Below are 12,099 nucleotides of genomic sequence, written 5' to 3' on the forward strand. Positions count from 1 at the left end.
TTTTTTTTAACTACCTAAATAAATCCTAATAATATACTTACCCTTTTCGACTTTTACCGTTTTGTCAGAGTTCTTTGTCGCTAATTTATTAATCTTTTGAACATCCTGCATTAATTTCTTTTGAGTACTATCAATGTCATCTCTTAAATCGTGTATTGTTGCTTGTGACTCAGTGGTCGTTGAATATGCCTCTTCGTGTGTTTTTGTTTCAAAGTGTGCATTTTGGGAAATCAGTGGTGAAATTTCAAGGATCGACTCTGATTCAAATTGTGAAGTTTGTAAAGCATTTTTTGTGCTTCCCTCTTTTATGGTTGGCTTGGTACAAATCTGACTCGGTGCTGCATTACACATGTTGGGTTCTTCTGGTGTGACTGAAGTTTTGTTTTCAAAGTATTCTTCTGCATCTCCCTGAGTGTTAAGCAATTTATCTTTTTCTACAATAACCTGTGCATGTGGGCTAAAACTTTCAAAGGCAAGTTCCTCGGTGTACGCAACATTTTTTAATGATTTGGAAACTGACACTGATTTCAGCTCCTGGGGTTCGACCGTTGCAAGGCTGCCCAAGGATGGTACCGAAGTCACCTCTTCTACTACCGAAACTACCAATTCGGAATCCAAATTGGAAGTGAGGTTTGCAGTATTCGGCCTAAAATCACCATGCCCTTCAATGTTTTCATAAATATTAACGGTTTCATTTTCGGCTGGTTCAAGATCTGTCGTTACAGAACTAGAGGTTGCGCGCATTAATACGCGCGGCTCAAACACAATGTCAGGAGTTTGTTCATATGCAAGTTCCTGACAAACATTTACAGAATTCTGTGGAGTTTGCTGAGTTACGTTAGCTGTTTCTTCTATTGGAATTTGAAGTTCATATGTTTCTGGGATAGACCTTACGCTCACAACTTCCTCGGTTACCAAAGATTGGAGTTCAATATTACCAGCTTGAGCTGTATCCTGAAGAATGTTAGGTTTGGGTAGGATGTCCTCTTTTAAGAATGTCGATTGTATTGTTGTCAAATGAGCATTGCTTATATCAGAATCCTTTGATACTTTAACAAATGAGCCCTGCTTGTTTTGATGTTGAATAGCTTTAGTTTCTTCGTAAGCATTGACTTCAGATACGTTTGTATGTACTTGGACTTCAGCTGATTTGACCTTAGCTTGGGCAATGTTGTCGTAAACAGCTTGAGCTTCACTTTCCATTTCTAATGGAACTTGTGTTTGTACAATGTGCGAATGATTGATTATATCGGTAGATGTGAAAGTGGCTAAAAATTTAGATGGCTCTGGGGCTAAATGAATACCACCCACATTATCTATTGGCACCACTTCAATAACAACTGTTTCCTGCTGCGTGCCTTCAGTAATTGGTTTACCAAAATTCGCCATCTCGGCAATTTCTAAAATATCTTCCTTATGCATAACTAGGTTATCCGTTTGAACTTGAACTTTATTTGACTCCACCTGAGTGACATACTCCTGTTGCGCCTTTTGCACAGCGACTTGAGTATCTTTAATATGTACGGATGATTCTAAGGGAGTGACATCGAATGTGGTGGCTCCTTGATGTAGATTCAAAGATGGGTTTGCTTTGGCCTCCAATGGGCATACAGTCGGTATTGATAACTCTTTATGGAAAACTGGTGGTTGATGAGAATCTGATGTCACCTTAAACATAAGGTCAATCGACTCGACAGCGGAAATAGGACGCAAACGTGCATCTGTGAGTTCTTCGGATTCCTCCATCGCTTGGGTTTCGCTGACATCTATTTCATATTTGGTTTCTTCATAGTTTGTCTGCGCAAGCGTTGCGTTTGGAGGCAAACTTAACAGAACATCAGTTCCGTCGACAGGGTGCGTCTTTGTAGTTATCGCCAAACCAAGTCGCGATGGAATAATATCCGTTGTTGCTGCTTCATAAGTTTGCTTACGACTCTTTAGCTCTTTTTCAGCATCAAACGCTTGTTGCAGATCGGTTGAATAAACTTGAGTTAGATCGTGAGTGACCTCCGCTTGCTGTAAGTTAAATTTATCTACATTTTGCTCCTGTCCCATGGCTTCATATACTGCGGCTTCGTCCACGAGTTTAGCATGAAGATTTTGATCATCCTTTAGAAGTTTAGCTTTTTGGGTAGGGGTAGTTTCGGGACTCAGATTTTGTGCAGACTCGAATGTTCTTCGATCCTCTGCCATTATCGATTGACTTAGGCTATCTTGCACATTTGTTGCGATTTGTTGATCGGCAGACACGATTTCGAAATTATCAGATGCATCAAAAGCAATGTTTTCTGTCACCATTGTATGCCGATAGGGAACCAGCGATTTTTGAGGCACTATGCCACCTGGGAACGAAGAATCAACTGATTTTATAGACGAGTCGTACACAATCGTTTCAGATGAGTTTGTTTCATATAAATGATCAATTTTAGGAGAAGCACATATGTTTGAAACTTTGAAATCCACCATGTCGCCAATACCTTGCTGTGCTTGAACGTATTCAGTTAGAGGCAACCCAAGTAACTCTGAAGAACCAGGTATTGCCTTTTCCGGCAGAAATGAGGGAACTTTAAGATCCTCCTCTTGCTCTAGGGTTTCTTCTTGTCGAACTTGTGCGATGCCCGTCGTGGAGTCCAATACAATTTTAATCAGACGACCACTTGGTTGAGCAACATCTTGCAGGGACTCCTCTTTTTCCAAAATATCTGTCTCTCGTACATGTATCTCGTGTAAACTTTTAATTGAAGATTGAATCGTTCCCAATGTGGGTAATACCGTGTTCAAGTTCGAAACATGTTCTAGAACATTTGTTTCCGCGGAAATAGAGATTTTCTGGTCAGATTCATAAGGCCTAGGCTTGATATGAACTGGTTGGGTAATGCTTATGTCCTTTAATTCTTCTGTTCTTTCACTTACAACAGCTGTTGTCGTGTTTAACGATGTTGTGCTTTCAATTAACTGTACACGACTTACAGATGATTTTGTGTAATCTGGTATATCCAAATCGCTGAGGACATCAAAGGAAGCGATTTTCTCAACATTTGGTATAGTGATTTCCCCAATATTAACATTTGCCTGATAAGAAGGCATCTTCTGTTCATCTAGCCCCTCCAAAGTTTCCATGTGCTGGGGTCTCATGCTGTTAGCCACTTGCAGGGCAGACGAAGCTCCAATAGATGCGCTTTGCATGGGATGGGGCTCTTTAACTGATAGAATGCTTTCTCCTTCTAAGGTTACACATGAGCTGGTTTCCAGAGATTGCAGCAAACCAAACTGGCTTTCTGTTGTTTGCGTCTGAGGCTTTAGATCCTCCTTGTGCGTTTCAGTGCTTTCTAGGGGCTCCTGCTCTCTAACATCTGTTCCAAATTGTTGATGCATGCTTATGTCTGCAATTACCGCCGTCGGTTTGGTGTCTTCGACTTTATCGATTGTCGACTCCATTGAAATTACAACTAAGCCCTCAGCATATTCAAATGCATCGGTGACAGCTTCGGCATTAGTAAGCTTTTGATTAGGAAATACATCAGTAATATCCGTACTTGACTCGGTTATCTGCACGTTGGTTACTTCTAAAGGTTGTTGGTTTTCATCCAGAATGGTGGCCCCTGTTTTGAGCTCAGGATGTTGGAAGGCATCAATGTGACTAGTACTCTCTAACATAGCTGGCTTACTAGCAACTCCAACTGGCATCGTCTCAAAGACTTGATGTGCAGATACAGGCTTCGTTTCCTCCGTGATGATATCACTTGATGTCACTCCTGGTTGAACTTCGTATATGCTTGTAACCTTTAGCTCAGCAGGGAACATATTTGATACAGCTAACTGTGGTGGCAGTTCTATATTGGGATATAGAATCTCCTCCTTCTCCGCTGTCGTATTCTGCTTAATCTGCAACGCAGATTGCTCGACGAAATCGAATTTGGCATCCACCAGTTTTGGAGCTACAGAAATAATATCTTGCTCTGTGTCAGTCACCATCGTAGTCTGAACTTTTGCCACATACTCCCCTTCACTAATATTTACTTTCCCTTGCGCTAGCTTGCGATTGTCGTCTGGCACCAAACCGAGTGATTCGAGGGGGGTTTCTTCGTTACTCTCGGCTGTGCCATATGCCTCTGTTAAGGCGCCCTTAGCTGGTTTTGTTGATTCAACATTTGGTTCGATGAGCTCAACTGCAGTTTCTACAACGTTCATCTGCTGCGTTTCCCCAATAGTTAACGCACTAGATTGCCCCAATGTGCCCTCAGCCATTTTCGGAATATCACCTGATTTCAAGTCCTTTACTGCATCTTCATTTGAAACTGTTTCGAGAGTTGTTACGTGGTGTTGCGTTTGCATATCTATCGTGGCTTCTTTTACATCTTTCTCAAAAATAGGCAACTCCTCGGCTATTGGACTATGAGAATCTGCGGTAATGTTGACTAAACCCTCGGCTAACTCGAACAATTCAATTGCATTACTTTCGGCAGTCTGTTTCTTGGTCACCGCTTCTCTTTGCAAACTCTCAAAAGTTGTAATTTCTTGTACCTGTACTGGAACGTCCTCGGCTTTAATGGTAAAATCAGCCAAGCCCTTGGTCGGCTGGGTTATACATGGCATATCGTCCACGCTTTCCAAAACGTCCACTTCCTGTCCACCAGCTGCCTTAGATTCCGTTACCGACGTTGAAGATGTCTCCAGACGACCTTTAGCAACTTGTTGCATCTCGCCTAAAGAATCCTCCGGTTGGCACTCGGTAATGCAAAGGCTCATGTTGGGGGTAACTCGAGGAGAAATCTTTTCACCCGGTGGCCTAACATCAGTGACATCCCTTCCAACAGTTTCGGATGCTAGCACTTCCGCGATAATAAGCTCCTCCTGGTTCAGCAGTTTCTGCTGAACGGTTTCCTCAATGGCAGCGGTGGGCTTTAGCTTCTCAATGGTCTCCAGTGCATGGTGCTGTTCCTCGGTTATCTCATGCGAGACTAATATGTCGCCATGTACCTTTTGCGAAACGGCCTTCAGTGGCTTTAGATCTTCGATAGCTTCTTCGGCGCTTGGAGCTTCAACCTCCAAGGAACGTGACTCTTTCATTTTCCGCTGGGCTTTAACGGATTTCGGTATTTTGGAAGGCAATTCCCTCGGAGACTCAACCGTCTTTGCTTGTGACACATTAAGAGCATGCTTTAACCTTACTTCCATATTTTCGGTAAGCTTGTTTTCTTCGGGCTTGGGAGATTCCCTCGGCAGGCCAAACTCATCGAGTGGTAAAACCTCCTCATTGATGGCCAATACCTTTTGGGGTAGTATCTCCTCCTGTACCCGAGCCGCAATTGGGCTTGGAGTAGAAAGTTCTGTGGTGACTGCCAGTGCAACGGTTTCAAGCGTGTCTGTTGAAAGATTTTGTATGGGTAGTGTTTCGTATGTGGGCAGGGACTCTTCAATTTGTTCAAGAGTTTCTGCCTGTGGTGAGTCTGCACTTGTTTCGTGAGCCAGTGTTTCTTGTTGTTCGTATTGAATTGTTGACTCCGAAACATCTTGTTCTTGTTGTATGTGTTTTTTATGCTTTTTGATTTTGGTGTTTATCTGCACAATTTGTTTAGTCTGAGCCTGAATAACCACTTGTTCTTGTTGTTCTATATTTTGCACATGTTCTTGTTCCTGCTTTTTGAATTGTTTTTCCACTTTAGTGGTTGCTGTTTCTGTGAATGTAATGTAATTAAACAATGACAATGTCGACCTTTCTTTGTGTTTTCGTTAATAACAACAATAAAACAATGATGTGAACAGCTGTAAGCCGTGCAAGCATCATTCATTTAGTAATTGTGGTGAGATATAGACAGCAAATGCAAAATTAGTTGCACAAAAAACGATAGGATAAGAAATGATACATTTTTCGTTGAATGTTTCAATGATTTCAAACAGACAGAAATGGGAGATAGACCTTACCTCATTTTACATCCAAAAGCCTTCCAGCTTGGCGTGCAAGGGAATAAAGCTCTTCTACTCTTAAAAGTGAATGCATATTGCAAAAGCATTAGAGTGTGCGATAGTCAAAAATAGTTAAGCTTATATGGTACAAAGTAGCAGCAAGATATTGAAGTTAAGACCAGGTGGATATAGCTTTTAGTGGTGGTGATTAGCGGTTAATGGGTATATTTATTATTCGGTGGCGTCTTTTTAGAATATACACATGATTTCTTGGTTTGGCTTAACAAAATTTAATTGTTATATTTGTATAGACAATATTTATTATTGTTTTTGTATTGTATATTTTAATAATATTATTAGACTGTAGTTGAGTAGTTCGTGGGATGGTACATCGTTACTGGTGGGATTTTTATAACTGGTGGTTTGTTTTTTTTTACAGGACATCTGTGTTTATATTCAAACCTTCTTGGACAATTATCGTTCGTTCCTCAACAAATGTTTCCTCTTTCGGATGTGTTATGGGATTTTATTGGCCATGTTTTGGGATTGGCGCGAAAAGCGTAGGTAAGTTTACAAAGCAGAGTTACATATTAAAAAAAGAAATAGATATAAACTTTTTTCAGTATGCGTATTACAAAAGTCTCTTTATACTAATCGATTTCAGCTATAAGCTAAGGAAAATCCGCATATTTTCCTGGCACTCACCTATTTTCACATGTGTGATGGCCTCGTGACTTTCAATTATTTGCGAAGTCTCTACTATTCTCTAGATTTCAGTGCATCAAATAAGATAGAAATGTTTAAAATATGTAAATAATTATCAGCCCATTGTTTTTTGACAAAAAATTAAGTTGAAATGCGAAAATTAACCCACAGAAAGGAAACGGAAAATAATTCGAAAACGTTTTTTTTTTTAGCATTTCAACTATCTGCACAAGACATTTCAAACAAAACAAAAACACATTGAACAAATTTCAAACCTCCTTTCCACATATCTTCCAGTCCTGCGATATGAAGTCCTCCCTAACAAACTTTCGTATGACGATCTCAATAGTGATTTCGTACGTCTGAATCATGCGTATGAAGGCCTTGAAGCCGACAGTGGCTGCTAGGATGGTCTCGTCTTCATTCGAAGACTCGCTAAGTATTTGGGAGATCAGTTCTTCGTGGCCCTCTCGTTCGACGAGCTGCACCAGGGCCGATTGGGACTCTGGTTTCTTCAGCGAAATAAATATGTTTTGCTCATACATATATGTGATTTCGTAGTGCTCACAGCCATAACGCAATAGCAGACCAATAGTTGCCAAATCTCTAAGGGCAGACTCGCCAATTTGGCCAAAAGACTCGGCCTCGATGGACTCGAGCAGCCATTGTACCTCCTCATGGTGCGAAAGGACTTGAACATCTTCTATTGTTATGATCTTTTCGCTAATTTTTGTGCGTATCAGCTCCACAGTTTTAGATATCTCAATTTTCTTGCTAGACGTATATGTTTCCTTCTGCTCTACTTTCACCTCAACTTCATCCTCCTCGTCATGCTGGACTTTCTCCTCAATCTCTTCCTCCTCTTCTATTTCTTCGATTAATTGGCTGCTACGCTCTTCGGCATCGGCAACTTTCCGATCTTTCACAGCAAATACCTCGGATTTTTCGCTCTTTTCTACGAGTATGGATACGGGCTGTTTCACCTTGATCACATTCATGCTAGTCTCTACCGTGCTAGTTGGAATAATACGGATTTCTGTCTTTTGCACGTTCTGGGACTCTGATGTGCCGGATCTTTTCACCAAGGTTTTCTTGCCAGACTTCTTCTTGACGGTTGTCTTGGCCTTGGATTCCTCCACTATGGTGGTCGTGGATGATATGTCGAACTTGGCCCGAGTCATCGTCATGCCGATCTCATTGATGAGCTTGCAGTTATAGTAACCGCAGTCTTCGCTTGTAATTTTCAGTATTTCTAGCGTAGCTTCATGTTCCTGCACTACCATGCGATACTTATCGGATGCCCTAAGCTGAACGTTGTTGAAATACCACTGAATATCTAAAGTCAAGGGTTAGAAACGAAACCAAGCTACATCAGTTCCCGACACTAAAACTCTTTGGCATACAATACCTGGTATCGGATTGCCAGCAAACTGTATCGAGAACTTGGCTGTTTCGCCTAAGGCAGCACGGCAGTCACGCATTTCGTTTAGTAGTGAAGGCGAGCATTTAGCAGCTATAAGCACACAGATGGCATAATATCTATAGATTAGACGCTAAAAGGATATTCTAAAAGCGGTGGGACTGGGCAGGTTGTTACATTGTGTACTTACACAGATCGGTTTACAACAAGTTGGTTTTCGTGTGCCTTTGAGTGCATATTTCTTGTGTCTGCTTGTTTTTAGTCGTGTGATAAGTAATAAAGTTATGAATGAATAGTAACACTTAAATGTTTTTGAATACATGCAACATTGGCTTCATTTCCACAAAGTGATCTGTAGAGCAAGCAGCGTTCTGGGAATGTTATAGAATTTCTTTGGGTTGGATTGAACACTTTTTAAAAATGTTGGGTTAGTTAAAATTTAGAATAATACGCTATTAATTCAAAAAACCAATTACTTGTAGATGATATACAGATATCGATACTGTAAGAGATACATTTTATATACGAATGATAATTAATTTAAGTTTATACTATATGTTCTATATTGGCGTTTACTTTTCGGATAACATTACTCATTAAGGGCGTAGTGGGGTTTGGGTAGGGGTCAAGCCTTAGAGCAGTAAGGACTGAGACAATCACAAAGCTACAATATCTTGGGGAAGGTCAATTCACAAGTTTAAATATTTGTTGCTGTTGTACGATACATTGTATTATACATGGACAAATACGAAATAGAGACAGAAAATAGAATAAGACAGGAGACAGAGGACAGACTTTGTGAATTTTTGTAGTTTTGTGGTTTAAGACAAAGGCACAGTAGACATTTGTGTGTTGGAAACACGAAATTAAAACACATATACACATAACAGTGGTAACAGAGCTGGCATTAGTCGAGAATACATACCTTTGAGAGCCACCTGCATTTCCTCCATTTGAGTCACCCATTCCGGCTTGCGGTAATCCTTCGAACCAACGATGCCTTTCGGTATAGATGAAAACATAGTGGAAGTAATAAATACGGGTTCAATTATATATATTCTTGGAACATTAAAGCAAAAGAAATTTGTAAATTTAGTTCGGTTTTTCTTAAACTAGAAAAGTATTGCCTATACTTCAAGTATGTTTGGTGTATAATTCTGCAGGTGTTTAATACTAAAGTGTGGGGGGGATTTGGGGAAATTAAGAGAGACTGGACTCGAGAGAGATTGGGAAAAATTAAATAATGCAGCTCCGGACATCTGAAAAAGAATTTTACTAACAAAGCACGAAACAGTTGATTCATATTACAGATTGCACCATATTCCGAATAAACCATAATAGTACCTTCGACCGCAAAGAGCGCCGTAGTCACTGCCACACCGAGTGGATTGTATGCCTCGAAACTAATTGTACCCAAATCATCGGGATAGACGTGGTTAATGACCAACACTGAGGTGCCGTCTTCGAAATTTTCGATCTGATATTCCTCGGAGGCGAATATCTGTTCGTCGTCGCGCAGCCATTTGACCTTCGGTTTCGGTTTTCCAACGACCTTAACCTCCAGCTTCGCTTGCTCGCCTTCTTTTGGCTCGATTTTCTCCGGTAGTTTTTTAATAATTTTCGGAGCTTGTTCGTCGATTGAGAGGGTCTAAAATGGTTTGCGAAAAATCCTTGGTTTAAGATCTCAAGTACAACAGTTACGCTTACTCTATCAAGTAGATCCTCCTCAGATCCTGTGAGTCCAGTGATTTCAGAATCGGGGATATATTCAAATGCTAAAAAATACACATTTGAAAGCGTTATGAATATAAGCGTGTCTCGGCACGAAACTTTCTTGAAACGAACTCAAAAAATGGAAAAAGTATTTACAAAAGACGGGATCAGAGGGTTGACCGGAAAAGTTGGAGATACATATTTTATAAGGTTGAAAGAGTAAAAACACATGCAGGCCCACAAAGCCAGTTAGTAAAAACAGGGATTTTAAAAAGTTCAGTTGTCAGGGGATAGTGTAGTTATTGGAAAACCTATCTAGGTGTGGGATGCATGTAGTGTGTAGAGTGGCACTACTTCCAGACGGTTAACTATTTAACTACCGATAGATACCATTACAAGTACCTTGTATTTTAACGTTTGTCTTGCTGACGCTCTTGCCAATTTTATTTGTGGCCACGCACTCGTATTGGCCCTCGTTTTCGGGGAATACTTCCGTAATCTGCAGCTGGCAAACGCCTTGCAAGTCCTGCGATATCGTAGTTTCCTTGTTCTCAGTGATCTTCTCCGCATTGTGGTACCACTCCACCTTAGGAGTAGGCTTCCCTGTTACTTGACAGGTCAGCAGCAATGCCTCGCCATCCATAACCTCCACGGGTTGAATGAGTTCCTCAACAAAGCGCGGCGACTCAAATTCCTCGGCCACCTCTTGTGGCAGAGATTCAATTAGGTTAACGGTGGCCGTAGACGTTACCGATCCACCCACATTCTCTGCCCGGCAAGTAAAAGGCCCGACAAACTTGCTTTGGAAATTTTCAATCAGCAACGTTGACTTGTTGGCCTGGCTAACGATACGCACTTCGTTTGAACTCTTGATTGGCTCGTTGTGCACAAACCATTGGAAGGACGATAATGGCTCAGAGTCCACAATCGCTTCGATAATGGCCACTTCGTGCTCGCCAAAGTATTTGGGCTCTAGGGGTTGAATAAATCTAGGTGGCTTGATTTGCTCGTCGGGCTTTTGATCTGAAACCACCACTGACCCAGAGGACTTGGCTTCACCCACCTTGTTCTTTGCCCACACTTCATATTTGCCAGTTCGTTTGCGAGTCATATTGACAACCTTTATTGTGGTGGTTGTTTCTGTAGTTTCTATGATGGTCTCCTCATTCTCGATTACCTCGCGGCCATTGCGCATCCATTTTATTTCAGGCCTAGGCAAACCATCGTATTTCGCTTCAAAGAAGAGTGTACCACCAGTAGGTACAACAACAGCATTCAGTGGAGTTACGGTAGGGGCCTTCAGTATCTCCCGAGGAACTTCATCGACCCGACTTAAGATATTGGCATTGCCAATGGCACGTCCAAACTGATTCTGCGCCTGCACAGAGTAGACAACTGCTTCATTGGGTGTGGGGTTGATAACCTCCAGGGCCACATCGCCGGTTTTTTCATCATAGAACATTTGAACTGTTTCGCTGGGTATAACTTCCTCTATTCCTCTATACCATTTGACCTGAGGATTTGGTTTTCCTGTCACTTGACAAGTCACCGTAACCTTAAGCCGCTCGGGCTGCTTCTCCTCAATAAACTCAATCTTAAGTGGTTTTGTAAACTGGGGGGGCACTCCTTGTTCTTTTTCTGTATTCAATGTGATTAAGTGGAATTTAAATATTGTGTGTGCTCTTGATAGAATTACAGGGAATTAGGGAACTTTATACATAAACGTTCGGATTAAAGGTAAGTTAAAATTAGAAGGAACGCTTGACCGTTTGAAACAGCACCGCAAAAATAATCATTATAATTATATGGCGATTTAAGAACAATTTCCGTTTATCGCGAAGAATATTTTTATACCCGCTACTCGTAGAGTAAAAGGATGTACTAGATTCGTTGAAAAGATTCTGGCGCAATTCTCTAAAAATCTGCATTCAAATTTAGAAATTTATTTTTTAAAAAAAAGTTAAGAAATGTCCTAAAGCTGAAGTTCTAAACTCCATAACTCAACTTATCGTAATCGGATTTTGAAGTGGCATACCTCTAAATGTTTCTGGCGTAATTCTCTAAAACACTGCATTCAAATTTAGAAATTTATTTTTTTTCAATATTTTTGTCATTTTCCTGATGTTATGATATCGTACAAATTCAAAAGTGTCCCAAGGCTAAAGTTCTGAACTCCATAACTCAACTTATCGTAATCGGATTTTGAAGTGGCATACCTCTAAATGTTTCTGGTGCAATTCTCTAAAAATCTGCATTCAAATTTAGAAATTTATTTTTTAACATTTTTTTTGTAATTTTTTTGATGTTATGATGCTGCAGTAGTTCAAAAAAGTTAAGAAATGTCCTAAAGCTGA

General features: G+C 40.7%; 1 protein-coding gene across 1 annotated transcript in view; it reads right to left on the reverse strand.

Annotated features, from left to right (window-relative positions):
- Positions 1–12,099, reverse strand: part of LOC6546537 (titin) — a 122,271-nt gene that overhangs the window by 37,396 nt on the left and 72,776 nt on the right. The window contains exons 16-23 of the mRNA XM_026976633.1: positions 10,148–11,383; positions 9,740–9,807; positions 9,377–9,680; positions 8,958–9,032; positions 8,021–8,125; positions 6,888–7,948; positions 6,613–6,673; positions 42–5,678 (exon numbers count right to left, since the gene is read on the reverse strand). Of these exons, the coding sequence (XP_026832434.1) occupies positions 42–5,678; positions 6,613–6,673; positions 6,888–7,948; positions 8,021–8,125; positions 8,958–9,032; positions 9,377–9,680; positions 9,740–9,807; positions 10,148–11,383 (8,547 nt within the window). The remainder of the gene's footprint in view (positions 1–41; positions 5,679–6,612; positions 6,674–6,887; positions 7,949–8,020; positions 8,126–8,957; positions 9,033–9,376; positions 9,681–9,739; positions 9,808–10,147; positions 11,384–12,099) is intronic.

This window comes from Drosophila erecta, unplaced genomic scaffold (assembly GCF_003286155.1).
Source record: "Drosophila erecta strain 14021-0224.00,06,07 unplaced genomic scaffold, DereRS2 tig00000021-arrow-pilon, whole genome shotgun sequence".
In the NCBI taxonomy this organism is placed as follows: Eukaryota; Metazoa; Arthropoda; class Insecta; order Diptera; family Drosophilidae; genus Drosophila; species Drosophila erecta.